General features: G+C 40.1%; 1 protein-coding gene across 50 annotated transcripts in view; it reads left to right on the top strand.

Moving 5' to 3' along the window:
• The first annotated feature begins 907 nt into the window (after positions 1 to 907).
• C2CD5 (C2 calcium dependent domain containing 5) overlaps positions 908 to 25,408 on the top strand; it is an 89,816-nt gene continuing 65,315 nt past the window's right edge. For 3 of the 50 annotated variants that reach the window (XM_083461006.1, XM_083460975.1, XM_083460995.1), the window contains exons 1-9: positions 1,419 to 1,852; positions 9,482 to 9,568; positions 10,005 to 10,176; positions 11,689 to 11,784; positions 12,816 to 12,971; positions 16,005 to 16,203; positions 18,870 to 19,079; positions 19,952 to 20,103; positions 23,303 to 23,494. In XM_083461006.1, coding sequence (XP_083317132.1) covers positions 1,763 to 1,852; positions 9,482 to 9,568; positions 10,005 to 10,176; positions 11,689 to 11,784; positions 12,816 to 12,971; positions 16,005 to 16,203; positions 18,870 to 19,079; positions 19,952 to 20,103; positions 23,303 to 23,494 — 1,354 coding nt within the window. In that variant the 5' untranslated portion in view covers positions 1,419 to 1,762. Of the gene's footprint in view, positions 1,853 to 9,481; positions 9,569 to 10,004; positions 10,177 to 11,688; positions 11,785 to 12,815; positions 12,972 to 16,004; positions 16,204 to 18,869; positions 19,084 to 19,951; positions 20,104 to 23,302; positions 23,495 to 25,408 lie in introns of all 50 variants that reach the window. The other 47 variants (XM_083461003.1, XM_083461000.1, XM_083460990.1 and 44 more) reach the window with 36 other exon arrangements.

The raw sequence follows: 25,408 nt of genomic DNA, 5'->3' as shown, positions 1-25,408 counted from the left end.
TCTGTCTTACAGGCCCTGCGGAAAGAAATCAGATCCTGCAGGGCCATGGTCTCATGAGAAAGAGCGTTGAACCAGGCCGGAGCCAGTGTTGAAAGGGCCCTGGCTGTGGTTGAGGCTAATCTAACTTCCTTAGGGCCCAGGACCTCTAGGGTGTTGCTATTTATGGACTTTAAGGTCCTCTGTGGGGCATACTGGGAGAGGCGGTCCCATAGGTACGAGGGTCCTAGGCCGTGAGGGGCTTTAAAGGTCAAAACCAGCACCTTAAATCTGACCTTGTACTCCACCGGGAGCCAGTGCAGCTGGAAAAGCACTGGGTGGGCAGACGAAATTAATGGACTATGCAGAATTGGACAAAATGACAGGAAGGGTTTGAAACCTGCGGGACCAGAGATTTACAGAAGACTGGAAGAAGTATATGAATTATTTGAAGAGCAACTGTAATCAACAAATTACGCTAGTAGGACTACAAGAAGTCTTGTAAGGAGAAATATACGAAGTATTACAAAGTAGAAAAAGATAGAGATATTGTTTATGAGTTTGAAATGTAATAGGGAAGAAATGCATACTGAGAGATTAGATAGGAAAATTTTCAGACAGGATTGATGGAAGTCAAAAATTTGAATAAGATGTAAAAGTATGTTTAATTACTGTTGAAAATGATATGTTAAAAAAAACTAATAAAAATTATATTTAAAAAAAAGAAAGAGGAAAAGCACTGGGTGAATATGCTCCCATGGCAGGGGCCCCGTGAGGAGCCTCGCTGCAGCATTCTGCACCCGCTGGAGTTTCTGAGACAGCTTCAAGGGCAGCCCCGCGTAGAGCGAATTACAGTAGTCAAGCCTGGAGGTGACCATCGCATGGATCACTGTGGCCAGGTCGGGGCGGGAAAGGTATGCTAGGAAACCCAACTCCAGGCTGTGAAGAGGCCTTTTAACGCAGCTGTAGCCTCAGCAGCGACAAAACCCCGCTTGCAGGCATGGAAAAGCCCATCAATCTGCAGCTCGGTGCTCTCCCGCGCGGCCTGGGAAGGTAACCTTGGCAACCGCAAGCGGGGCTCCTATCGACGACTCGGCGCTCGACACTGCTCTGGCCTCCACCGACGGCTCGCGCTTTATCCGCCCCGTTTTAAATAACGGGTTTACGAGGAGGACGCGCCCCTTTCCCCCCACCCCAAAACAAGCGGTTCAATGGGTGGAGGCCCGAGAATCACTTAAAATAAAATATTTAAAACGTCCCCCGTCAGCGCCGAGACAGCTAGCCTGCTAATGCGTCTGCGCCGAGGCAACAGGCCTGGCAAGCTAACGCGCCTGCGCGGAAGTCGCCATCGTCCCTTGTCACCCGTCGTAACCGCATTCCTTTTCGCGCACGCGCAGACACAGGGAAAACAGGCTTGAGGGAAGGAAAATCATCTGGGGCGGGGAGGGTGAAGGGAACAAGAGGAGCGATGTTGTTCAACGAGTGCGCAGGCGCGGGGAGCCGCCGCAGCCCAAGCGGTGGAGAGCCTCGTGCTTAATGCGCTCGGGGAGGGCCGTTGGGGAGGGTACCTTCTGCTCGCGCCCGTGCGCGCGCGGGGGGATGCGCATGCGCAGGGGCGACGTTTACACCGTTTCTGCCTCGGTCTCTCTGCGCTCTCCCCCCCCTCCCCCCGGTCACCGCTTTCCTTGGACGGAGCCTCCGCTCTATGGGCCGCCCGCCTCGGGCTTTTACCTCAGCCGCCCTGGGCGGAAGGTGAAGAGGAGGAGGAGACTGAGGCGAAAGGAAGATGCCCGGGAAGCTGAAGGTCAAGATTGTGGCGGGGCGGCACCTGCCCGTCATGGACCGAGCCAGTGACCTGACAGACGCCTTCGTGGAGGTTTGAAGGGGCGGGAAGGCGGGAGGGGCTTCTCTCTCTGTGTCTCTGTCTCTCCTCAGGGCTCGGCCCCGGTCAGTACACCTGCGGCTCTTCGCATTTATTGATTTGCCGGGGGCCATTTGTGCTTCCGAGGTCGTCTCGCCTCGGCGCTTCGACCGGCGGGGCTGGCGCCGCGCGGCGCCCTCCTCCTGTTTGTGAAGAACTTCGGAACTCCCTGCCACTTGAGGTCCAGCAGGAGCCTTTCCCGCGCATGCTTAGAAAAATAAAAACAAAAAAAAGCCTACCCGCTTTTTAGACTACCCAGATGCTTGGGAAGTCGAGGTGGTTTTAGCCCGTTTTGTAAGGTGGTGGGTTATTAGTACTGTTTTATTTATTTTTTGTAATGCGCTTTCGTTAAAAAGAAAGGGGTGTATAAGTTTTGTGAAATAGTTTTCTGCACCCCACCTCCATTGTTAAAAACAACCACCACCTCAAAGTGGTTTACGATAAAATTCTCACACAAAAAATCACAACCCTACTTTAAAACATACATGAGTTAAAATACTAAAACAAATTAGAATCACCTGATTCTAAAATGCAGGTGCCAAAAATGCAATTGATTTTATTTGTTTATTAAATTTACTAGTCGCTTGTCACCCAAAGTTTTCCAAGCAACTTGCAGAAATATATAGCCAGCTGTGTGGGGTACAAGTAATAAAGTATTGTTATTATTATGCGCCTATTTAATACCATAAGGGGAGGGGGAAAATAATACAATACTTCAGTGTATCATCTTACATAACATTTAAGAAAAAAAAAAACAACCACCCACTGTAAGTAATAACAGGAAACATTAATTGCATAAATTTGCATACAGCACACAGTGAAATACACACATGTGTGTATATGCATGTCTGTGTTTTTTTTTCATATTCTGTTATTGTTTGATTATTTAATAAACCGTTCAATAGATCAAACCACTTTACGAGGCTTGTGTGAAAAGCAATTGGTATGTATGAACACCTTAAATAAGCTACTAATCACAATGCATTATTACTACTTACTGGTCGGTTGACACCCAGAAAGGTCTCCCAAGCGACTTGAAAAACACATACATTGGTGAATACACTATATGACAGAAAAGGCAAAATAATGATATAAAAATTCTAAATAAGTTTTTATAAAGGGCCACGTTGAATAGAAAACGAGCATTTATGTATATATTCTTAATCAGATTATATGTAAGGTTATTACAGCAGTATTCTCTGTTGTTGACATTTGTGTGTGTCGAGACATAATGGAGTGCGCCTCCATTGGTGAAGTTAAACTCCTGTGTTAGCAGCACCAAAGTGACAGAGTGACAGCCTGGGCAGTGTATATAACGGTCCTGGGCTGCCCAAATGACAAGAGCCCCCTCTCGGCCTCGCTGACTTGGTCCAAAGGATAGCAGAGCAAAAAGTTTTTAATGTGTGATTTTAGTGTATTTTTTGTTTCTATGGAAGCCGCCCAGAGTGGCTGGGGAAACCCAGCCAGATGGGCGGGGTACAAATAATAAATTATTATTATTATTATTATTATTATTATTATTATTATTAGTTTGGCAGCAGCTTGGCTGTAGGAGTTGGCGGAAGGAGGCGTACAAGGCACCATCCAAGTGTCTTAAGGACTCCACTCCGAATTTATGTAACGTTTGCTCCTTAACCTTTTTTTCTCCCAAAGATGTCCCACAAGGCAGCAAAGGTTTAGGATTAGAATCTTCCGTTTCCTAGATGGGCTACCTTCCCAGGTTGATGAGCCTCACCTGCCCCTCTTGCCATTAATCTCCTAATATTCAACCAAAAATCTATTGTCTTGCAATTTCATTGAAACATAGAACGGCAGAGATGTAAGGGGCTCAGTGGGTCATCTAGTCCAGCCCCCTGCAATGTCCATTTGATGTATGCTTTGCTACTGGGGGAGGAAGAGTCTTTGTCCTCTTCCATGTCCTCGCCTTTTCTAAACTAAAAAGTTTAAATATTGTTGCTCCAACCTCTTGATCAAATCTGTGTTCAGTTCTTGCCTAGAATTGTACAAACAGTAGTTGTCAAGTACCTTGTAGTTCACAGGACATGGCTGCTGGATTATATACAACTAGGTGAATTCCATGTCATGGAGGCCTGATATAGATGGTAATTTGTTTTCCCGACTTGTATGCTAGGTGCGTGTGTGTTTGCCAGTGCACTTATGGCAGAGAGCTAGAGCCACTCTTGGCATGTGTATTTGCATGTGACCAGAAATGTGTGTTACAGATATTTGAGTACACATACAGGCAGAACACGTCTACTTGTAAAGAAACATAATATATGAAGTTGCCCGGTATGCTGCACATAGTAGTCTACATGAAGATTTTATTTCTTATACAGTACTGGTATAAAAGGTCTACATGAAAGTGGTTTGATGTAATATTTGAAGTAATTTTTCAAGGAATTGTTTCCCCCAATGCTTAGTTTAAAAAAGGGAAAATGTCATTTCATATTTTTTGTACCATATGCTTTCCTTTTATTAGCTATAGATAGGTGTTGGTTGTGTTTCTTCATTAGTGATGGAACAACACTTGACTCATACTCAGAAATACTATCTTTACTATTTAACTTGTCCCTGAGCTGAGTTCAGGCATTGAAAACTGGTTTTGTGGTCCTGGTGACTGTTTGGTGGGCTTTTTTCTACCTCTTTAATGAGCAAGAGCCTGAAATTTTATCTCTCACATGTAAGCAAATTATTAATCATTGTACTAAATTGACAATTGACATGTTTAGGGTTGTCAGTTTCTCACATATAACAATTATTGTGCCTTTAATACAGTAATTGCTTTGCAGACTGCTATACGTAATGCACTTATTATGCCTGCTTATTGTAGGGAGAATGCTTGCCATCTTTTTCCTCACAGAGCTTCTGTGTTTTTAAGACTTGTATAATGTTCAGAAATAATAATGATGATAATGATAACAGCAACAACAATAATTTATTTATGCCCCACCTTTCCCACTGATGGGACCCAAGGCAGCTTACAGATAATAATACGAACTGATAAAAACATAGAAAAAAACAATAAAAACCTATCAAACATTGATAGATTATATATATGTATACAGTTTTAATTCTATTTAAAGCACATCAAAATTTCTCGCATAAATTATTGGGACAACAAGAAGGGAGACAGTCTTGCTTCTCTAGGGAGGGAGCTCCTAAGTCTGGGAGCAGCCACCAAGAAAGCCCTCACCCATGCCCCTGCCAAGCATGCCTGGGAGGGCGGTGGGACCAAGAGAAGGGCCTCCCTGAAGATCTCAAAGGTTTGTTTGGGGGAATACAGTCTTTCAGATAGCCTGGACCTAAGCTGTGTAGGACTTTATAAGGGGATAACCAGCACTTTGAATTTTGCACAGAAACAGTCAGTGAAGCTGTTGTAGCAAAAGAGTCGTATGCTTCCTGTAACCAGCCCCGGTCAACAATCTGGCTGCAGCTTCCTGAGCACCTTTCAAAGGCAGCCCTTCATAGAGCTTATTAGAGTAACCCAAACAGGACGTAACTAAGGCTTGGTGTCACTGGCCAAATCAGACATCTCAAGGAACAGGTGCAGCTGGCGCACTAACTGGGTGGTGCTGTGGGTTAAACCACAGAACCTAGGACCTGCCGATCAGAAGGTTGGTGGTTTGAATCGCCGTGACAGGGTGAGCTCCCGTTGCTCGGTCCCTGCTCCTGCCAACCTAGCAGCTCAAAAGCACGTCAAAGTGCAAGTAGATAAATAGGTACCGCTGTGGCGGGAAGGTAAACAGTGTTTCCGTGTGCTGCTCTGCTTCGCCAGAAGCAGCTTAGTCATGCTGGCCACATGACCCGAAAGCTGTACGGCCAATAAAGTGAGATGAGCGCCGCAACCCCAGAGTCTGTCACGACTGGACCTAATGGTCAGGGGTCCCTTTACCTTACCTTTACCTTTAATCCTGGACAATGCAGAGGCAAGAGGCAAGTCTTTAGCATATGTGCTGCTGGGGTGCAAAGATCTGCCCAGCGCCCCCAAATTTAGTTGTGAGCCGTCATTGAGTTTGACAAGTGCCGCCACTGGCACGGCGCATCTTTGGTAAATGAACGCACAAAGTCGAAAGTCCTTTAGTGAAACAGTAGGTATACATTTCGGTAATACCTAGGTATATATGCATTTTGTTTTTCTAGCTTGATCAAAATTATTTATTATTTCATAACAGGTAGGTAGTTAAGAGCTTAGGCGGCTTCAGTGGTGGGTACCTGGCACCCCCCAGAATTCAGTGCCCGGGTGCTCCACACCCCTTGCACCCCTGGGTAAACACGGCCCTGCAGATACCTGGGCATACAAGTAGTTTCTACATAGGTACCGCTTTTCCCCATCAGGGCATCTCTGATGTGGGAATTCATGTGGGTGTTAAAGACAAAGAGCCTTTGCAAAAAAGGTGATAACTAGATTTAAGTCATTTCTGTTATCCACTGCTAGTTCATTTACACTGTTTTAAAATCTGTTGCAATGTCAGTTAGAGCACATCTGGTGATAATTCAGGGCACAATTGTGAACCAAATGTGGTTTAAAGCCCATTTAAGAGCTTATTTTATGGTGGTTGTGGTGGCAAAAGAAACATTTCCCACTGATATTGCAACTGCAGAATGCCATCTGGCAGTGCTGCTTAGGAAAGACAGGAGGCTGATACGGTTGGATGACTGTGATTCTTTGGAATCAAATATCACTCACTCTGATATGCTTGAAATATGATCTGTCTTGGATAACAAGCCAGTTTCAGGAACTGTATAGGATGTCCCCTTAGCAGTTGCATGGGTGATGGATTTCAGCTGAGGTTGTGAACTAAGCACTTGGGGAAGTCTGGTGAACAATTTTCTCTCCTGGCTTTCTTCTGTCCTAGCTGGTGACAGCCAGCTGAGAGGCTTTGCCTGCTCTTGTGTATTTGGTAATGAATACAACTTTACCAGAGGGTTCATTTTGGGCCATCTTGGAGGAGGCATGGTTGTTCACATTATTTAGCTGTTTATAAACTTCTGTGACAATTGTAGACTGCAGAAAGCCAGCATACAAAAAAAAATATGTATGTACCGTATGTAAATAATCACATAGAAAGATATTAATTCCACTTATTTTTGTACAAAAGTGTGCTTAAAATACTGACCTTTAATCTTCCATGTTAAATACTATTACTACACTGTGGAATGCCTCTGTTCTGTATTCTACTCTTCAAAATGCAGTGGGTGGAAACATTGGAAGTCAAGCCTTTTTCAATGCCTGAAAGGTCAGATACAAGTCTGATGCAGAAAACTTTGTGGCCATCTGAAAAAACTGCATGTTCTCTGCGTTGAACATGCACCTAAACTTTCCAACATTAAGAAGACTTGTGCCATCTGAAAGGTTCCGCTCTCTTTCCCAACTGTGTTCCAATTATACAAATAGGAAAAGGTTAGTTATTATACTGTATAATAACTAACCTTTAGTCTCTTCGAGTGAGATCCAACATTTCACCAGCAGACATAATGGGACTCCTTTCTCTTCCTCCCCAATCCCATGCCTTTTCCAACAAGTTCTGGAGATGCCTCAGCCATCTAGAGCATATTTTGAAGGAGTATGGGGAGAAGAGAATTCACGTTTGTGCAAGTGGTTGTCTGCTTTGCAAGTGGAATGCCACAATTTGTTATCACTCTTTGAGGTTTTCAAAATAAATACTAATACTTCCCTGTCCTCAGCTGTTTAAAATTAGCTATGATTCTTCTGTAGATTAAAAAAAAACCATGTGCAGAAAGAGCCTTTAAGCTCTGTGCTTTGCTTATCAGGCTCTGAAAAACTCTTGTGATCTCTGGAGGCCTTCATGAGATCTTGGATGGCCTTGCGAGATCTTGTGCTGGCTCTGGAAAGTAAGATTGCTTGCACAGGGATAGTTCCAGGAGGTTGTTTTGATTATACACGATTTTGACTTTACATGCCACCCCCTGGAACATCCTTCAAGATGCGATCCTATAGTATATTAATAGACTAAATAATTTCATTGTAGCAGTTATGAAGCTTCTGACAATGTTGGCTGAGCCATAGGAATGTGATGAATGTTGGATGAACATTCTATCTCCTGAGTGAATTAGGCTGTTAGCCATAGAATGTTCAAAAGCATGGGGGAAGTTAAAGGACAGTTGGCCTTTTACAGAACCTAGAGATAGGCAGAGTTCTATGGGCAAGGTAGGGAGACTGAGAGGCAGAAAAATGAATGAGAAGCCCTTCAGTCTCATGGTTGTTTGAGGGATGAAGCCCAAGGTGTTTTAGCTAGGTAATCAAAGCTGTGTGTTTGCTTGGAAATTTTCTAATTTGGCTAATTTTCTAGACAAGCTCCTCTCAAATTTTGGGATATTGAGTCTTTTTGATTAAATATGAGTTGAATCCTAAAATAAAAAAAATCCTTCCAGTAGCACCTTAAAGACCAACTAAGTTAGTTCTTGGTATGAGCTTTCGTGTCCATGCACACTTCTTCAGATACTCACGAAAGCTCATACCAAGAATTAACTTCAGATGCACATGAAAGCTCATACCAAGAACTAACTTAGTTGGTCTTTAAGGTGCTACTGGAAGGAATTTTTTTATTTTGACTATGGCAGACCAACACGGCTACCTATCTGCAACTTGAATCCTAAAGATTTCAAAGTTGCATCTATTAGAAAATTACACATGTTAAATAGCTTTAGTACTTGTTTTTAATCTTTCTTCTGTATGTGAATAGAAACTTTCCATCTTACACATTAGTTTACATGTGTATTGATGGAGCTGTAGTTGGGAGATGAATCCTGAAAGGACCTTGCTCTACATCCCCCCCCCCAAAGAACATCTTAATTTTCTTTCTGCCTTGTTTTTCATTTTTCACGATATAATCTACAAGTGTATAACTCCTTCACTTGCTCACATGTTCAATAATTATGTGTAGAATCTGCAAGCATGCTCACCCACAAACACTGTACAGTGAGCATATTGTTTTCACTGTCTGGCCCACTTTTCATCTCCCATATAAGCACAGCCATTTTCTTTCACACCAACTCATTTTCTCTCATTCTCACTGTTCTGCTATAAACCACACACTGTTTTCTCTCATGTGCATTCAGTAATCATCTCCAGAGTCTTCTGAGCCTATGCATTGTTGTTTGCTGTCTCTTAGGAGGTATAACAGGCTAACTGCTGAGGGATAGAAGTGTTAGCTGCTTATTAGCTGCATTGGAATTGAAGATGTAAGCTGGTTACTATCTGGTTGGAACTTTGAGCCAATCTAGATGTTGGGGTTGTGACTTGGCATACCAGGACAAAAATTTCCACCTCCCCAGCTTTATAATTTCAAAGAACTCACAGTGTTAAGTCAGGGCAATCACATTTAAAGGCCCACCTTACAGACATGTAGCAATGGTCTGTCAAATGTTTGAAAACAATTGCATGGCACTAACTTTATTTTAAAATTTTTTTTCTTCCAGTAGCACCTTAAAGACCAACTAAGTTAGTTCTTGGTATGAGCTTTCGTGTGCATGCACACTTTTATTTTAAAAGTGTAAGTTTTGGGAAAAGGTGGAGAACAAGATTTTGCTTCAATTTGTCTTTTTTTTTGGTATATTTTTCAGGTGAAGTTTGGAAACACCACATTTAAGACAGATGTGTATCCCAAATCTCTCAATCCTCAATGGAATTCTGAATGGTTTAAATTTGAGGTAAATTCAACAAAAAAGGTAGACTTAGAAGCAAGTTATTAAGCCCAAAGAATGTCCATTTTCAACTAACAGCAGCTCCTCATTTTGTCTGAATCAGCACAAAATGTACTTAGTTTAATCTGGTTTGTCCAAAGAGAGAAGATCAAACTGGTTTCTGATTTTGGATTGTTTAGATAAACTGTGGCAAAAACTTAATTGCAGTTCCCATTTCAGACAGAAAAACAAACTAGTTGAAAAACAGAAGTGGATGTTTTGTAGTGGTCATCTGAACAGAACCATTTGGAATTCGTAGTTTTTGAGACCCCTACCAGTTTCATGTTAATCTTTATTGTATGCTCCACAGGGGATTTAAACTGGCAATTTTGAATCAATAAAGGTTTTGTTAATACAGATTCTGCCTTGTGAAATTTTGAAGCTCCATATTTTTATTTTCTAGGTGGATGATGAAGATCTACAAGATGAGCCTCTGCAGATAACTGTTCTTGATCATGATACTTATAGTGCTAATGATGCCATTGGAAAAGTTTACATTGATATTGATCCTCTCCTCTACAGTGAAGCAGCTACAGTTATCTCTGGCTGGTTTCCAATTTATGATACGATACACGGTGAGATTTTTAACATTGTTTTAAAACATATTTTATTTGGCAAATTGTTTAGGAGCGTTGAGGTAGACTTATTGTGCCATTTAAAATACAACATAGTTTTAAGCTTTCCTGAGACATCAGTTGAGTTCTTTCAGTTTCACATGTTTCAAATAAAGAAGTTGTGTTTAAAGTTAATGCCATTTTTTCTTTTGCCATGGATCATAGCACTCGGATGACAAATCTTCCAATGCTAAATCCCTGAAAATCTGGACAAAAATAGTATTATATAATATGTGAGCAACACCTAAACAGTGCTGTGTAATAGCTGTTGTGATGCAGATTTTGGGTGATATTCGTTGTTAGTAGACTCTAGTTAGATGTTGCCCTGTGTAATTTAAGTTTGTGTGTGTGTGTGATGCTGTTTTTATAAACAACAGTTACAAAACCAACAATAATAAACAATTAGTACTGATATGTCTACATTAACCTTGTGGAAAGAAATTTAATTTAAATTAATTTTAGAAACAAATCAAAGAATTCTGCACCATATACTTAATGTGGTCATTTCAGTTATTCTTAACATTTTAAGATAATTTTAAGAATACCTGGTGTAATCTTTAAATTACATTATGCCAACGTAATATTTTCTGAAAAACCTGCCTTAAAAAACTATTTATGGAAGGAATGCCTTTTATTTTAAGTAGACCTGTGTTATGGAATGATCTGTACTCTTTTAAAAAGGATACAGCACATGACATAGGGTCATTAAGGGTGTTCCTCAATCAGTTTCCTGATGAACTTACTGGCTTTGACTCATGTTTCAAGGGATTAGAGTTCACAGAGTGGTGAAGCAATGTGCTGAAGCGGTAAGTTTTACTTGACATCAGGCTTACGCCATCCTTGCAGCTAGGACATAACTATGGAGGGCTTCTTGCAGCTATTTAGATCTGTTCTTGACATACTCTCCAGTTTGACACTGTTGCAGACTCTGGTTGATTTTATCTTCCCAAGATTCAGGTTCCCAAACAGTTTTAATTCACTATAAAAGTTGCTCATACCTTTCATGTTGTATTCCATGTTGTATAACATGGATATACTATAATATGTGATGCCATAGAATAAAGAATATTCCAGTGCTATTTGGGACTGAAATACTGAATAAGAATGTTCCGGTTGCTAAGTGAATCTGCCCAGTTATTAAAATTTTCATTAGAGGCCCTTTTATAGGTTACTTCACCTCAGTCAGGAAGGATCTGGTGACGTGTGAAAGGACATTCTCTACAATTATCCCTGTTGCTCAATCCATGTGGTGTGTTTAGTTTTCATTTGAGTACCTATTTGATTTTTAGTATTTTTGTGGCTCTGTTTTTACCATCTTTTAATAGATTATTGTTTTCTGTTCTTTAATTAATTCTGAACCCCCTTGGGAGTCTTTGGGCTGACAATGGTATTCCGATATTTAAAGCAATCATGGAAGACTATTTTTCTATTCTAATACAAATTCTCACTTTCTCGCAAATTTTTTGCAAACAGGTATACGTGGAGAGATCAATGTGGTGGTGAAAGTAGACCTCTTCAATGATTTAAATCGTTTTAGACAGTCATCATGTGGAGTTAAATTTTTTTGCAGTAAGTCTAAAAACATAGATGGAAAAAATTGTCTGTGAAAAATGAGATAAGTGATGTACTAAAGAAATAAAGCTTTTAAGATTTATATTCTCTAGATTGAAAATAGTCAGTTAGTGCAGAATACAAGTGCCAGAAGAGACTGCCTGTTTGTTTCCATCCCCAATTCAAAGCGAATGGATTTATACATACATACATACATAAGAAGGTAAAGGGACCCCTGACCATTAGGTCCAGTCGCGGACGACTCTGGGGTTGCGGCGCTCATCTCGCTTTATTGGCCGAGGGAGCCGGCGTACAGCTTCCGGGTCATGTGGCCAGCATGACTAAGCCGCTTCTGGCAAACCAGAGCAGCGCACGGAAACGCCGTTTACCTTCCCGCCACTATGGTACCTATTTATCTATTTGCACTTTGACATGCTTTTGAACTGCTAGGTTGACAGGAGCAGGGGCCAAGCAATGGGAGCTCACCCCCCCACGGGGATTCGAACCACCGACCTTCTGATCGGCAAGCCCTAGGCTCTGTGGTTTAACCTGCAGTGCCACCTGCGTCCCTACATACATACATACATACAAACATACCTGCATATATTCAAACCCTTAATAATTTTGGCATCCAGATAGCTGAAGGAGCCACAACTCCCATACCAAGCTACCCACACTTTTGCAATCCTTTTCCGATCCCTTACTCCCAGTGCCTCCTTTGGAGGTGAGATGGGTATCAAGTAGCAAGGGGGCTTTTTTTTTTTTTTTTTGGCTGTAGTGCCCCAGTTATGGAATGCTCTTTCCAAGAGGCTTCTTCGTATCAGTGCTTTTTAAAATTTCTTTTTAGTGCCTGATATTTTTAGCATGATTCATCTGTAAGCTTTTTATCTTTGTGTTTTATGGCTTTGGGGGGGGGTGTATTTTTTTTTTAAAGAAAACACATTCAAATTGTTTTATTATAATCCGGCCTGGATCGAGTTGTGGGAAAAGGTGGTATATAGTTGTGCTAAATAATAAAATATTTTACACTGTGCTTTTGCTTTTAACAGCTACATCTATTCCAAAGTGCTACAAAGCTGTAATCATTCATGGGTTTGTAGAAGAACTGGTGGTTAATGAAGATCCAGAATATCAGTGGATAGACCGAATCCGTACACCAAGGGCATCAAATGAGGCCAGGCAGAGGCTTATTTCATTAATGTCAGGTAATTACAATATCATTTATTGCTTTGAAAAAGGCATGCACAGATGAACCTAATAAAGGCTCTGCATTTCTGTTAATTTCTGTTGAGATGTTTTGCAGATTTTATTACTGTGTTTTAAAGCCAGCTGAACATTTTATAGTTAACATTACCTGAAAGAATAGAAAAGTATCAAGTTTGTAGTTCAGGGCTGCTTCCTGAACAATCCTTGCCACTGGAGACTTAGATGGCCATGGTGGTTAGGACAACATTCCACCAACAGCAACTGTTGTGCAAGCTGCACCAGTTCCTCCGCAGAGGTAACTTGGCCACAAGCTAGTAAATGCATTCGTAATTATGTAGATGTTATTCATATAAATCTTGGTAAATAAAATAAGACAAGTAACTTTTAGACTGGATTATTGCAATGCACTCTATTTGTAGTTGCCCTTGAGGCTGATTTGGTGGTATATACAGTGGCTAGGATGCTTGATGGACTATCCTACCATGCACATATTACTTTTGTGCCAAAGGAATTGTGCTGGTTGTCTGTTTGCTGACAAACTGATTGTAACGTTTTGTTACTCTTCTTACAAAGCCCTGTACAGCTTGGGACCAGACTACTTGAGGCTCGCCTTCTGTTTAAACCAGCTCAGTCCCTGTATAAACCAGCTCATCATTGTGGCAGGCCCTTCTAGTCATGCACGTCCAGCAGAGTTGCATCACCTGACTGAAAGGAGGGCCTTCTCTGCTGTGACACTCACATTGTCGACTGACCTCCACTTAGAGATATGATGCAGGTGTTTCACCAGCCAGTAAAAGCTTACCTGTCACAGTTGTCAATCCTGGCCACTGATCCTTAATACCAGCTTTAAATGAACTGGGTATCTGTTACATACTTTACCAAAAAAAACCAAATACAGTAAATTAGTTTGTTATTTTTATGATGAAAATGATTTCTACATTTATTTTAAACAGATAAAAATAATTTCTCTCTTGGGTATTAGGAAGTCTACAAAAAGTCATATTACAGTGGTGCCCCGCAAGACGAATGCCTCGCAAGACGAAAAACTCGCTAGACGAAAGGGTTTTTCGGTTTTGCGTTGCTTTGCTAGATGAATTTCCCTATGGGCTTGCTTCGCAAGACGAAAACGTCTTGCGCTTTTTTCTTAAAGCCGCTTGAAGAGGCGCAGTTGCGACGGACCGTGCTTCGCAAGACGAAAAGCATCGCAAGACGAAAAGACTCGCGGAACGAATTATTTTCGTCTTGCGAGGCACCACTGTAATAGTAACTGGTAAACATTTCACTTGTTAACATATACAGTAACTTAATATAGCAATAATTTACAAACAGATACAGTAATTGCAACTTGGGGGTGGTGATTTCTAGTCTGTGTTGAAACTTTAGCTCACATTATACAGCAGCCACGTATCCCCTGGAAAGTTGGAATTTCAAAGGTCATTTTGAAATGTTGAACTATGTAAGCAGTCTTTAGAGAATAACCGTGTAGACACTGAATGAGTGAAGATCTGCTCTTAACTGCTTAATGATTCTTTTTCATATACTTGGCAGCTGATTCAGCCTACAGTTGTTTGTTTTGCACTGTTACTAATTATAGTAGTTCTAGCACTTAGCAAAAATATTTTTTTACTTTCTGAAAGTATATTATTTACAGTATTTAAAAGTTGGAAATGTGTTATGTGCTTTCTGATGGAATATTGCCTCCTTTGGAGGGGGTTGTAGTCCCTCTGAAGGACTTTGGGGATTTCTGCACCATTTCTCTACTTTTTGCTCTTCCAGCATCTCCACATGCTCTATAAATTGCTTGCTTTGTGACATGTTCTGTTGCAGTTTGGAGGAGGTGTGTGGTCATAAGCATTTAGTTTTGAAGGTTGTGTCTAATATCCGTAACAACACAGAAAGATGATTTAAATTACATCCTGTTATACAGAAGATGTAATCCTTTTGTATAGCTAAAGTTTCAGTGTCCATTTATTTTCAAATTTTGCGTCAATCTATGAATGCTTACATAGTACATGCAAGAGCAACACAATTGGGCCTGCCACAGAAAATCATCAACAGATATATTTAAAGTCTGCTTGTAGTGTGCAGGAAAACACTTTTGGTCTCGTACTAATGATGGGTTTACAGTCTCAATGCACTTGCCTACTATTAACACTGCTCCCTAGAGATTTCTTGTTGATCAATTTTGCACATTAGAGAGCTTTTCTAAATTCTTTTCTAGGCAATGGATTTCAGCACTGCCTATGTTTATTCTGAACTTAGTTTACTACTGAGTAAATGAGTATAGGAATGAAGCTGGCATAATTTATATTTAGAGAGATTACACACACACACACACACACACACACACACACACACACACACACAGTGTCCATTGTTGTTTTGTTTAGCACTAATACATCACCTGTTGCAACAGCAGCCATACCCAGGGTCCAGCTTTGACTAGCTGTCTAAACCAGGAGAGGGTAGCCAATGGGTCTCAAACCCTCAAAAGTGTAGCAAATTTGAATAATAGCTCCTATTTTATCAGTATTATAATATATTAGAAAATGGCTTGAAAAATGTTTGGCATCTATTTTCATGGTTATAAAAAGTTTCAGCAGAGACACTAAGGGCCACTTCACAGACTATATAGTTGTCATGAATTTAACCTGTGTACAGGAAACTTGTTTGCAAATAAGCATATATCTGCATCTGTCTTATTTCTACTACAGGGATAGGGAGCCTGTGGCCCTTTAGATGTTGAAGGCTCATCAGACCTGAATAATGAGTCCAACCACATCGGAAGGGCCATAGCTTCCCTGTAGCAGTTCTATAGGCATCTATAAAACATTTTTATGCATCTGTAAAATTGTAACTGGTGAAACAGTCCGTATTCTGGATGACAGAGTACAACATTTTTAAAAAACGAATAAATCATGCTATCTAAATGTGAATACATTTTTTTCTGTTCTCATCTTTGTCTTATTATCAGAACTTGCAAATATATTTTAAGTTAATTTCTGGCTAACTGGCATATACTTCTTTTGCAGGAGAGCTGCAAAGGAAGATTGGCTTGAAGGTACTTGAAATGAGAGGGAATGCAGTTGTTGGCTATTTGCAGTGCTTTGATCTGGAGGGAGAATCTGGACTAGTAGTACGAGCCATAGGAACAGCCTGTACCTTGGATAAATTAAGTAACACATCAGCATTATTACCCACATGTAATTCCCCATCCAAAGATATGAAGGAGTAAGTATGAGTCAGATGTTCACTGGAAAGAGATTTTCATGTTTTGTTTATATACTCATACAGTTTTGCATAATTTCATTTGTCTGCTGTGATTTCATACACATGTTCCTGCGTACCAATCTTGTTGGTAATTTTTTTGGAATTTAGAAATCTGAGGGGATTCAAAATGAATTGATGGTCCTATTTGACCAGATGCTGCAGAAATAAAATTTGTGTGACAAATGCCTATGCAGTCATACCATATATAATTCTAGCAGCGTTACACAAGGTGCTGCTGATGGTGTTTGCCTCTTCTACGTTGCAGTTCAATGTGCGAGCTTTACTGGTGGTGAACCTGCATCAATGGAATGTTTTGTCTTTCAGAATCTTTTGCCATATTACAATTTTTCAACAGGCCTTCTGTTTCCAGTACTTGTAGTCCGAATGTGCATCTGCATAAGAGACAAAAGTATTACAACGTGAATATTAAATGCTATAACACCATAAGATGCTAATATGTGTTAAGCTATTTCTATCAGGTTCTTATATCTGCCTTTATTCTAAATAAGAGAGGGAAGCACCAAGTTGTCTTTGCTGCTCTTTGACCTGAAATAGTAGGCAAGCTTTCACTTCACTTATAGTTCATGGAGTTCAGTTTTTAGCATGAGCAAGTGAAATAAAAATAGTAGCATGCCAGCCTGAAAGCACCTTGTTTGGGAAAGCTATGTATATGCCTGGTGAAACAGCATCTAGCTACATTTACAGCGTCATAAAGACTTTTTTTATGCCAGCCCTAAGAGAAGGACCAGCATATGTTTTTTTTCTGTGTATAAATTGGGATTATGTGTGCTCTAATTGAGATAGCTGGAATCTTGAAAACTATCCATTATTTAGGAGCTTATTATTGAAAGTAATTATTTTCATACATTGAGGTATGTGCAAATGTTAGACTCACCCTCCTGTAACTGTATATTTTGTCAATATGCTTTGTACACTGCTGTTGCTGGGATTGCTGAACCTTAGGTTTCACACCTATCCCATAATTCTGCAGTTAAACTTGTCACATTCTGTTTCCATTTCCCTCTAAGGTTGGCTCAGGTTTTATGAGCTGCTGCAGGAAGCACCACAGTGACATGGTCTGTGTGAAAGCAATTGATAGCTAAATGCAGGGTATATGACCAAAGTTAGTCTGTGTGATAGCTAGTCAAGTTGCTTTTGCACTGGTAAGATAAATGCTTCCAAATCTTCATTCTGAATTAGCTTCATTCATTGTTCAGAGTTGATGCTACTTTGTCATGTTTGATCAGACAATCAAAACAAAACTCTTTGTGAACTCGGATGTCACTGGCTATTTTTATTTATTTCTGTTTTCAGCTAGCCATGTGACTGGTCCACAGATACTGGCTTGGCTTGCTAGGCAACCTTTACTTGATCTTGCAACATAACATCCTGTCATGCACAGAGGGCTTGGGGGGGGGGGAAGAGTAGAGATTTTTTCCCTTTTAGTCTTAGTATGGAGAGAAACACTGCAACCCAGAATATAATTTTCCCCTGCTTGTTTCTTGCCTTTTCCAATTCTCAGCACAAGTGAGAGTTTAGAGAAGTATGGGCTACTGGGTTTTATTTTCAACATGGGAAACTCATATACAGTATTGTGAGTAATTTGTATATACCCATCTTTTTGCTAAGAGTCATGTTTTTTAAAAAAGGAAGACAGATTTTCTTTACAAAGCTTCCCTGTAGTGGAATCATAGGTCCATAAGTAAAACCATGCAATTGCCACATTGCTTTTACACATCTAGTAACCTGTTAAGAATGTCCTTCCTACATCTGTTGTCATTTCATCTTGAAAAGAAAATGGAAACATTATTTCTGCATTCCCTGGTTGCACCTTGCATGCTAAGATTTTTATGTTTATTAGAAACAGAATTAAGCCAGTCTAAAGAAATTGCATTGAATCCAGGTATTACAAGATTAGCAGGCACCTACGGGTATTTCTTTCTTCCCTGCTACAGATACAATGTCACTTTTAACAAGGTAATGCTTAGCTGCTTTCTTAAGATTTCATATTAACTGTTTAGAGCAGGGGTGTAAAAAAATGAGTTGGAGGGCCAACTTCTCAGTGAGTAGATCCTTGGGAACCACATCCATTTTTTAAAAATAAAAAAATGTGAATCCCAGCACAATTTGTTAAACATCTGCTGCTGAGTCCGCCCCTCACCCCACAATTTCAAGTATTTCACTGTCTGGTGTATATCCCTGACAGGGAGCGGGGGAAAGCTATGAACGAGAAGCTCCTGTCGGAATCCACTGTCCAATGGCTCCCTAGTTCATCTCCCTTGTTTGAGCATAATTAATTTGCTGAGGCCTTTACTTAGCATGAGATAAATTGGAGTTATCCAAGCTAGAGCCATGTCGTCGATTGATCTGCTTGTGAGGAAGCATGCCAGCTTGCCATTTTTGGCTTCTTGGCTCACATGACTGAAGTTCTGTGAAATATGGTAGGTGTCCTGTGGGCCATGTTGGGAACCACAAAAAGATATGATAAGGCCCTCAAGCCTTACGTTTGACACCCCTGCTTTAGAGCCTGCTCTTAAAGCTCCCTGAAATATTTTTTAAATGTAACTTTGCAATCTTTTGTATGTATTTTTTTTCTTTCCTTCCGCCTTGGCTGCAAATTCTCTCAGGTCTCCGCTGGTTCATCCACCAAGCCATGGATGTCGCTCGACTCACAACAGCCCAATTCACACAGCTACTGGCTCACGGCTTACTCAGAACTTCTCTGTGTCTGTTCCCACTCTCATCTACACTGGTACGAGACTGCTCAGACTCAGAAGCTGGGGAGAGACAGGCTACAGGCACAGTGACTGCAAAGGGCAGGCAGGCAGGCAGTGTAGGCAGGTACCACAAAACTTTTCTCACTGGGAGTCTTACTCCTAGAAATAACTACATTAGTCTTCATTTGATACAACAGAGGTGATAGGCGACTGGAATTTAAGCATCTCTCTCTGTACTTTTGCTTGGTGTGTGTGTGAGTTTTTTTTCCTTTCCAGTTATAAACTGAAAAACCTAAGGTGTGAAAATATCCCTTGTCATGGGGGGAAAATATACATCTTGATTGGGCTTCAGGCTTAATCATGATGTCCTCAAAGATGTTTCTGTGACTGAAGTCTTAATTTGGACAAACAGGTAAGGTAAGGTACTATGAAATGTAACCAAGGTTGTCAATACAATGGTATCAGTCTGGTTTCCTTCTTTGTTTTTAGCTGTGGCACACTGCAGATGCTAAAGGATAAGGAAACTTTCTTGGAAATATATATGTGTGTGTGTATATATAAGTGTCTGTTTCTGTGTGTATATAAACACACAGATATATGGTCTGCAATTGTCTTTGTTTTCCTTTTTGATAATCTGGTTCAAAAAAGCATTTTGCACTGCTGCCCCAAGTGATGGTTTTGATGGGTTTTACTTTCTTTGCCTGTTTTTCTTGGTTTTTGATGCTTCATTCCTCAGCTGTGTATTTTGTTCTTGTTTTTGTTTTGCTATCAAATATTTGCCATCTCCCTGCAATAAATGCTGAGTTGGTAAACAAACTTTTTGTTTTTTGGTTTTTTGCCGTTGCCTTTGGCCTCATAATCCAGCTTTGCACTTCAGGACAACTAGTGGCCCTTCCCCATCCCTTCCCACACCCTGTTGTTGGGATCATGCTTCTATCAGCCCGGTCCTTTGGCATAGGATCACTGAATATGTTTCCACCTTCTTCTGGCAGGATTCCTTTCAATGAAGATCCCAATCCCAATCCTCATTCATCAGGACCCTCCACCCCTCTGAAAAACCAAATCTATTCCTTTTCACCTTCCAAGTCCTACAGTCGACAGTCCTCTTCTTCTGACACAGATTTGAGTTTGACACCCAAAACTGGTAAGGTGCTGCCACCCACGTTATTTTGATTTGTTTATTTGTTTTGTTTAATTTGTGTTGTTTCTATTAGCTTTTTTACTCACTTCCTTTTCTCTGTTTTTTGGCATGTAAGTTAGCACAACAACCCTAAAATAGGAGATCTCTCCTACTCCAATAAAGTTTGAAAACTGTCTATATGTCTAACTCTTATGAATTGCTTTTTGCATTATTTAGTTTATGGACAGCTTTTGCAAGCTGACATATAGTACATCAGAATATAACAGAAAGGTCGCAAGGAGTTGTCTTTTAATTTCCTCCACATCATATTGCAAATTATGGAGATAAATAGTCACCATAATATGTTGGGGAAGTAGTTTCGCATGTCCTTTTTAACAGTGTCATACTCATAAGACTAACTACCTTCTAATCCAAATATGTTTCTGTATGCGTGCACTACTTGGCAATTAATCACTTGAGCTTTCTAGAAATTTGGCCGATGGGCTGCCTGCTGAGCTGCTTCCAAGCTATGTACAATGGCATAGACACCACCTAGTTTAAGATAGTAGTAAATTCCTGTTAGCAACTTATGTTTTTTATGTAGAAAACATTTTAAGTTTTATTATTTCATTTAATGTATGAATGCATGCCATCTTACAAACACTGAACAAATGCCATCATCCCTTAATGTTGCTGCTTTACTCTGCCTGCTAATTCAGTGGTTCTCAAACCGTGGGACAGGCTTCCCTTAGGAGGCATGAGGCACCAGGAGAAAGGTTGCGAAGTTCCAGTCAGGGATAGGATCTCAAAAATTGTAGTGCCGTCCTTGGGCTCCAACCGAGACCTCAGTGGAGTACCCCTGACAGACAACCTCTCTGATCAATGTGGGACTTGAGGCAAATTGCATCTTCTCAGGGTGATTTGACAGACCAGAAACCTAGAAACTGCTACTGCTTTGATCTTTGATGAATCACTATGCAAAGCTCCAGTTTATGTGGGGGGTATTATCCAGATCCTTATGCATAACAGCAAGTCACTTGCACCTAATTTAGGTGCAAGGATCTCTACAGGTTCATCTATGGAAAATAATTAATATTATGTGCAGAATGTAGTGAATGTTTGAAAAGGAGCCTGAGTTCAGAAAGTTTGAAAAACACTGCTCTAACTATTTGGCTATGTGCATTAATTTTCATGCAATCTACTTTTGTTCTTTTTATCTTTAAGAACAAACTCTGCTAGAAGATAATGCAATTGCTTTGGTTGTCTTTTTGTTGTTTTTTTAATAATAATTTTAGAAAATGCTACAGAATCTCAGCTGTGAACAGCTGTATTTTAAATCTGGTTTTCCCCTGCCCCATTTTGTTGTTGTTGCACTTGAAATATTGTAGGCTGGGGAAACCCAGCTGGATATAAATAATAAATTATTATTATTGTTGTTGTTGTAGGTGAATTTAGTAATGTTAGGGAGTATGTTTTTCATCTGTTTCCTCTTAAAAGAGTACATCTTTATTTTGTACTTCCTTTGCTAGATAAAAGGATACCTACTGTACATTCCTGTTTATGTTGATTTAAGAGGCTATTTTAACATGTGGTGTGGATCTAAACTTGATCATACTTTGAGTAGGCCCATGGTATCCACGGGACTTTAAAATAACTTAAGTTGGCTTCGCTGGGTCTATTTTAAGTATGGATCCAACCCATTGTCTTTACAGAAATAAATTATTTTTCTATGCTGTTGAATTTAAAGAAATGGAAAGAAATAGTTGACATGGCATTAATCATTCTTAGAAAGTAGGCTAATATTTGTGCATGTGTGTGAGGGAGAGAGAGACAGGCATGCGCACGCGGACACACACACACACACAAAGAGAGAGAGAGAGAGAGAGAGAGAGAGAGAGAGAGAGAGACAACATTTACTGGACTAGATCTAATATAACTAATGGGAGGAGCAAGGATCTGAACAACTTGGCCAAAATCTTGCACTCACTTACATTCCTTTGACTTTGGTGAAATTTAAATAGGCTAATTGGCTAGACCATGGATGGAATCCAAAGGGACTCTCATGCAAATGGAATACATTTCTGCTAATACCAAGTGTGTTTGTGTGTGTGTGGGGGGGGGGGGGATTCTACATTTTCTTCTGATTCCTTCCTCCATCTGCATCTACCCTGTTTCATATCCCATGCTATTCCTAATGACCCCAGTCCTTTTCATTGGCTGAAGCCAGACACAGTGTCTGGAAAGTTTCATTCCATTAGCAGAATTCCACTTGGAGTTTGTTGGATCTCAAACTCTGAAACTGGTTCCATGATCTCAAGAGAGGTTTAGACACATTCTGCTTGAAAAGCAAACCTCTATAATGCATGACAAATCAAGAAGAGTTTTCAAAAACAGATTTCATACTGAAAGTTACTTCCTCATTCCACTGATGGAACACTTCCCATTCGCTAAGTGGCACCATAGGCTATAATCACGTCTAACCAGATAAAGTATACTAATAGAAATGATGGTGTATATTCTTTCTAAATATATTACAAATGTATATTGCTAAAAAAGGGTCAAGTTTTGCTGTCAGTGTAGGTTAAGTGTTAGTGATTAGCATCTTCAGAATGCTACTTTGATGCAGCTTAGTCTTGATTTATGACTTGTGCTGTTTTTTGTTTTTTGCAAACCAGCAGAGTAATCTTCCTAATAAAATGTTGCTAGCTGTTTTTCTAACACTGGTCATTACCCTAACATATATGTGGAGGAAATTGAGAAGATAGGAAGTAAAAATAAAAACTTAGAGTAGATCAAACATGAAATAAAAATTAAAGGCTGTGTGGTTCAGGCTAAGAAATTCCAAAATTCTTCTGAAAAAGAAAATGTACTTTTTTAGGCTCATGGAAAGTAGCTGTTCATCATCTGCAAGCAAATTTATTTTGAATATCAGAGTTTGAAATAAAAGTAAAAGCACATTGAAACCATTCCTGTTATTAAGGAAGAACAGTTTTTTAAAGTATCATTTGAATGTGCTCTTCATTCACATTGTAGTGCTGTATTTGTCATTTCATTTATTGTATGTCAGTAATAGCTCATTCATATTTTGTTAGGTTGTCTGTTCGTTTTTACAAAATTTGGTTTTGCTTGATTCATTTTGCTTTTTTCATTTTGTTTTTTTTTCTTTTTGATTTCTTTTTAGTCATCTTCTGAAATCTATCATCTCTACTGCTTCCCTCCACAGCACTTTCCCCCCAGGGACCTAGGATTTTCCTGTATCCCAGCTCCCCTACACTATCTTGTGATTCCCCACAGCTTAAACAGCCCTGTCTCCTTCTCTCTGGGTCTATCTCTAACCCTCTTCACTCTAGCCTTGCCAACCCAATTCTGAGGAAAAGTGTTTCTTTCACTGAAGAGCTGCTTCTGGCTGCTTCTGGTAGGATCAATCTTAAATCGCCTTGCTGTTATTTTTTAGTCCCACTATTGGCACTGAGGGTAGTTTTAAAGCTTCTCTTGTTTTCGCTGCACACCCTTTTAAAACTCTGAAAACTGCTGGCTGCATGACGATAACAAAAGTCTACTCACTAAATGGGTTTTTCAACTTAATCAGCTTTCCCCCCTTTAAAGTTTGGTCACCATTTAAAGAAACCTCATCCTTTTTATACTACAGACTTTTCTCTTTTTTTCTCCAAAAACTTTACCAAGCATTGGTAATTGGCTTGTTTTTCATCATTAGATGGTGATGTAATAATTCATTTCCAGTCATTTTAAAATGTTCCTCTGTTTTACCTGGAACAAGCATTCATTCTTCCTCTTCAGGCCATTTCTATTACTCTGTTGACCATCATGTGGCCATCAGCCGTATTTGGTTTCTGTCCTGTTTTGAATACCATTCCCAATATGCACCTCTGTTTTGCCTGTTATTTCTCTAGATTGCTTTGCTGAATACATACTTGGTTAGTGTTTGTCTACAGGTAGTGTTTTAGTTGTCCTTTCTTCTGCAAAAATATGTTTCATTTCCACAAATAGTCTTCATTTCATTCTGTCTTCGTTCTTAGTATTGTATAGTCCCTTGTAAGATATTAAATTAGACTGACAATACAGAATGGGACTATACAGATGCTAATGTTAGTTTCCTTATCCAAAAGCAGCTAAAAATATTTCCTTTGTTTTTTTTGTTTGTTCTTACTCTAGAATCTAGAATTCAATAAAAGTGGGGGTGACCAGCAACATGTAGATTACCAATATAAGTTCAAACACTTACAACCACTTTCTGCTTGCATTATTTGGATTTGTGAATTTGCAAGTGGTTAAAAAATTCCAACCATTTCAGATACTTTATACAAAATTAATGTGTGAATGGGTGGGAAATCTTACACCTTACAATGAGCTAATCTGTTCGAATTGTGGGTTTCTTTTTACTTGCCTTATTTTAAACAGATTAGTTTTTAGTCTAGTATAGGATAGTATTTAGTGTATGCATCAGTATCTGAATTGTCAATGGTATGGCTGTCCATATTTCTTTGAGATAGGCATGCCTTTAAGGGGGACAAGGGGCTGAGAGCCCCCCCCCCCCAATTTTCAAGGAAGTGGACAGGCCCCCTCAATATTCTGCAGTAATGTTCGCACACTGTGTGTGCATGCCACGTGGCGTGCGCACATCACGCTAAAGCTGCACGGTGTGTGTGTGACACGTCAGCATGTCGCACAGCGCGCACGAGTGACGTCAGTGTGTTGTGTGGTGTGCAGGCACAGTGTGCGCAGTGTGGTACCGGCCCCCTCAATTGCAGGGGCAAGCCGGTGTGCCTGATTTGAGATACTTAGAGTGCCAGTGATGTTCTGTTTTGTAAGTACTACGTGCTAATGGGTAAGACCCCTTTATTTCAGTGAGGCTTGCCCAGAAGCAGTTTCTGGTGGATTATATCTTACGAGAGAGAATAAGCATTTCATCACTGGAATTGTTATGATTTTTAGACAAGACTGATCCATATTGGTGTAAGGAAACTAGGCAGCATTGAAACAAGCCCTTAGCAAGTATATTGTAAAAAAAAACACGGATAGTAGAAATTGCATTAGAAACACAGGAAGCTGCCTTTTGCAAAGTTAGACCTTTGGTCCACCTGCCTACACAGGCAGCTGCTCTCCAGAGATTCAAGCAGAAATACTTTCCTTTCCCCACCTGCCGATGTCAGGGATTAAACCTTTGCATGTTTTCTACCCCTGAGCTGCGGTCTTCCTTATTATTTTAGATGCTGCTGCTGTGTGAACACTGAGGTGTAATGCCCCTAAATGCTTTAATACTTTACCCTGAAAATTTTACTGTAGAAACTAAAAATGTTCACAGTTGCAC

The sequence above is a fragment of the Podarcis liolepis genome (genome assembly GCF_965112155.1).
Source record: "Podarcis liolepis genome assembly, chromosome: 10".
NCBI lineage: Eukaryota > Metazoa > Chordata > Lepidosauria > Squamata > Lacertidae > Podarcis > Podarcis liolepis.
The sequence above is the reverse complement of the archived record's forward strand: the minus strand, read 5'-3'. Positions and strand labels throughout refer to the sequence as shown.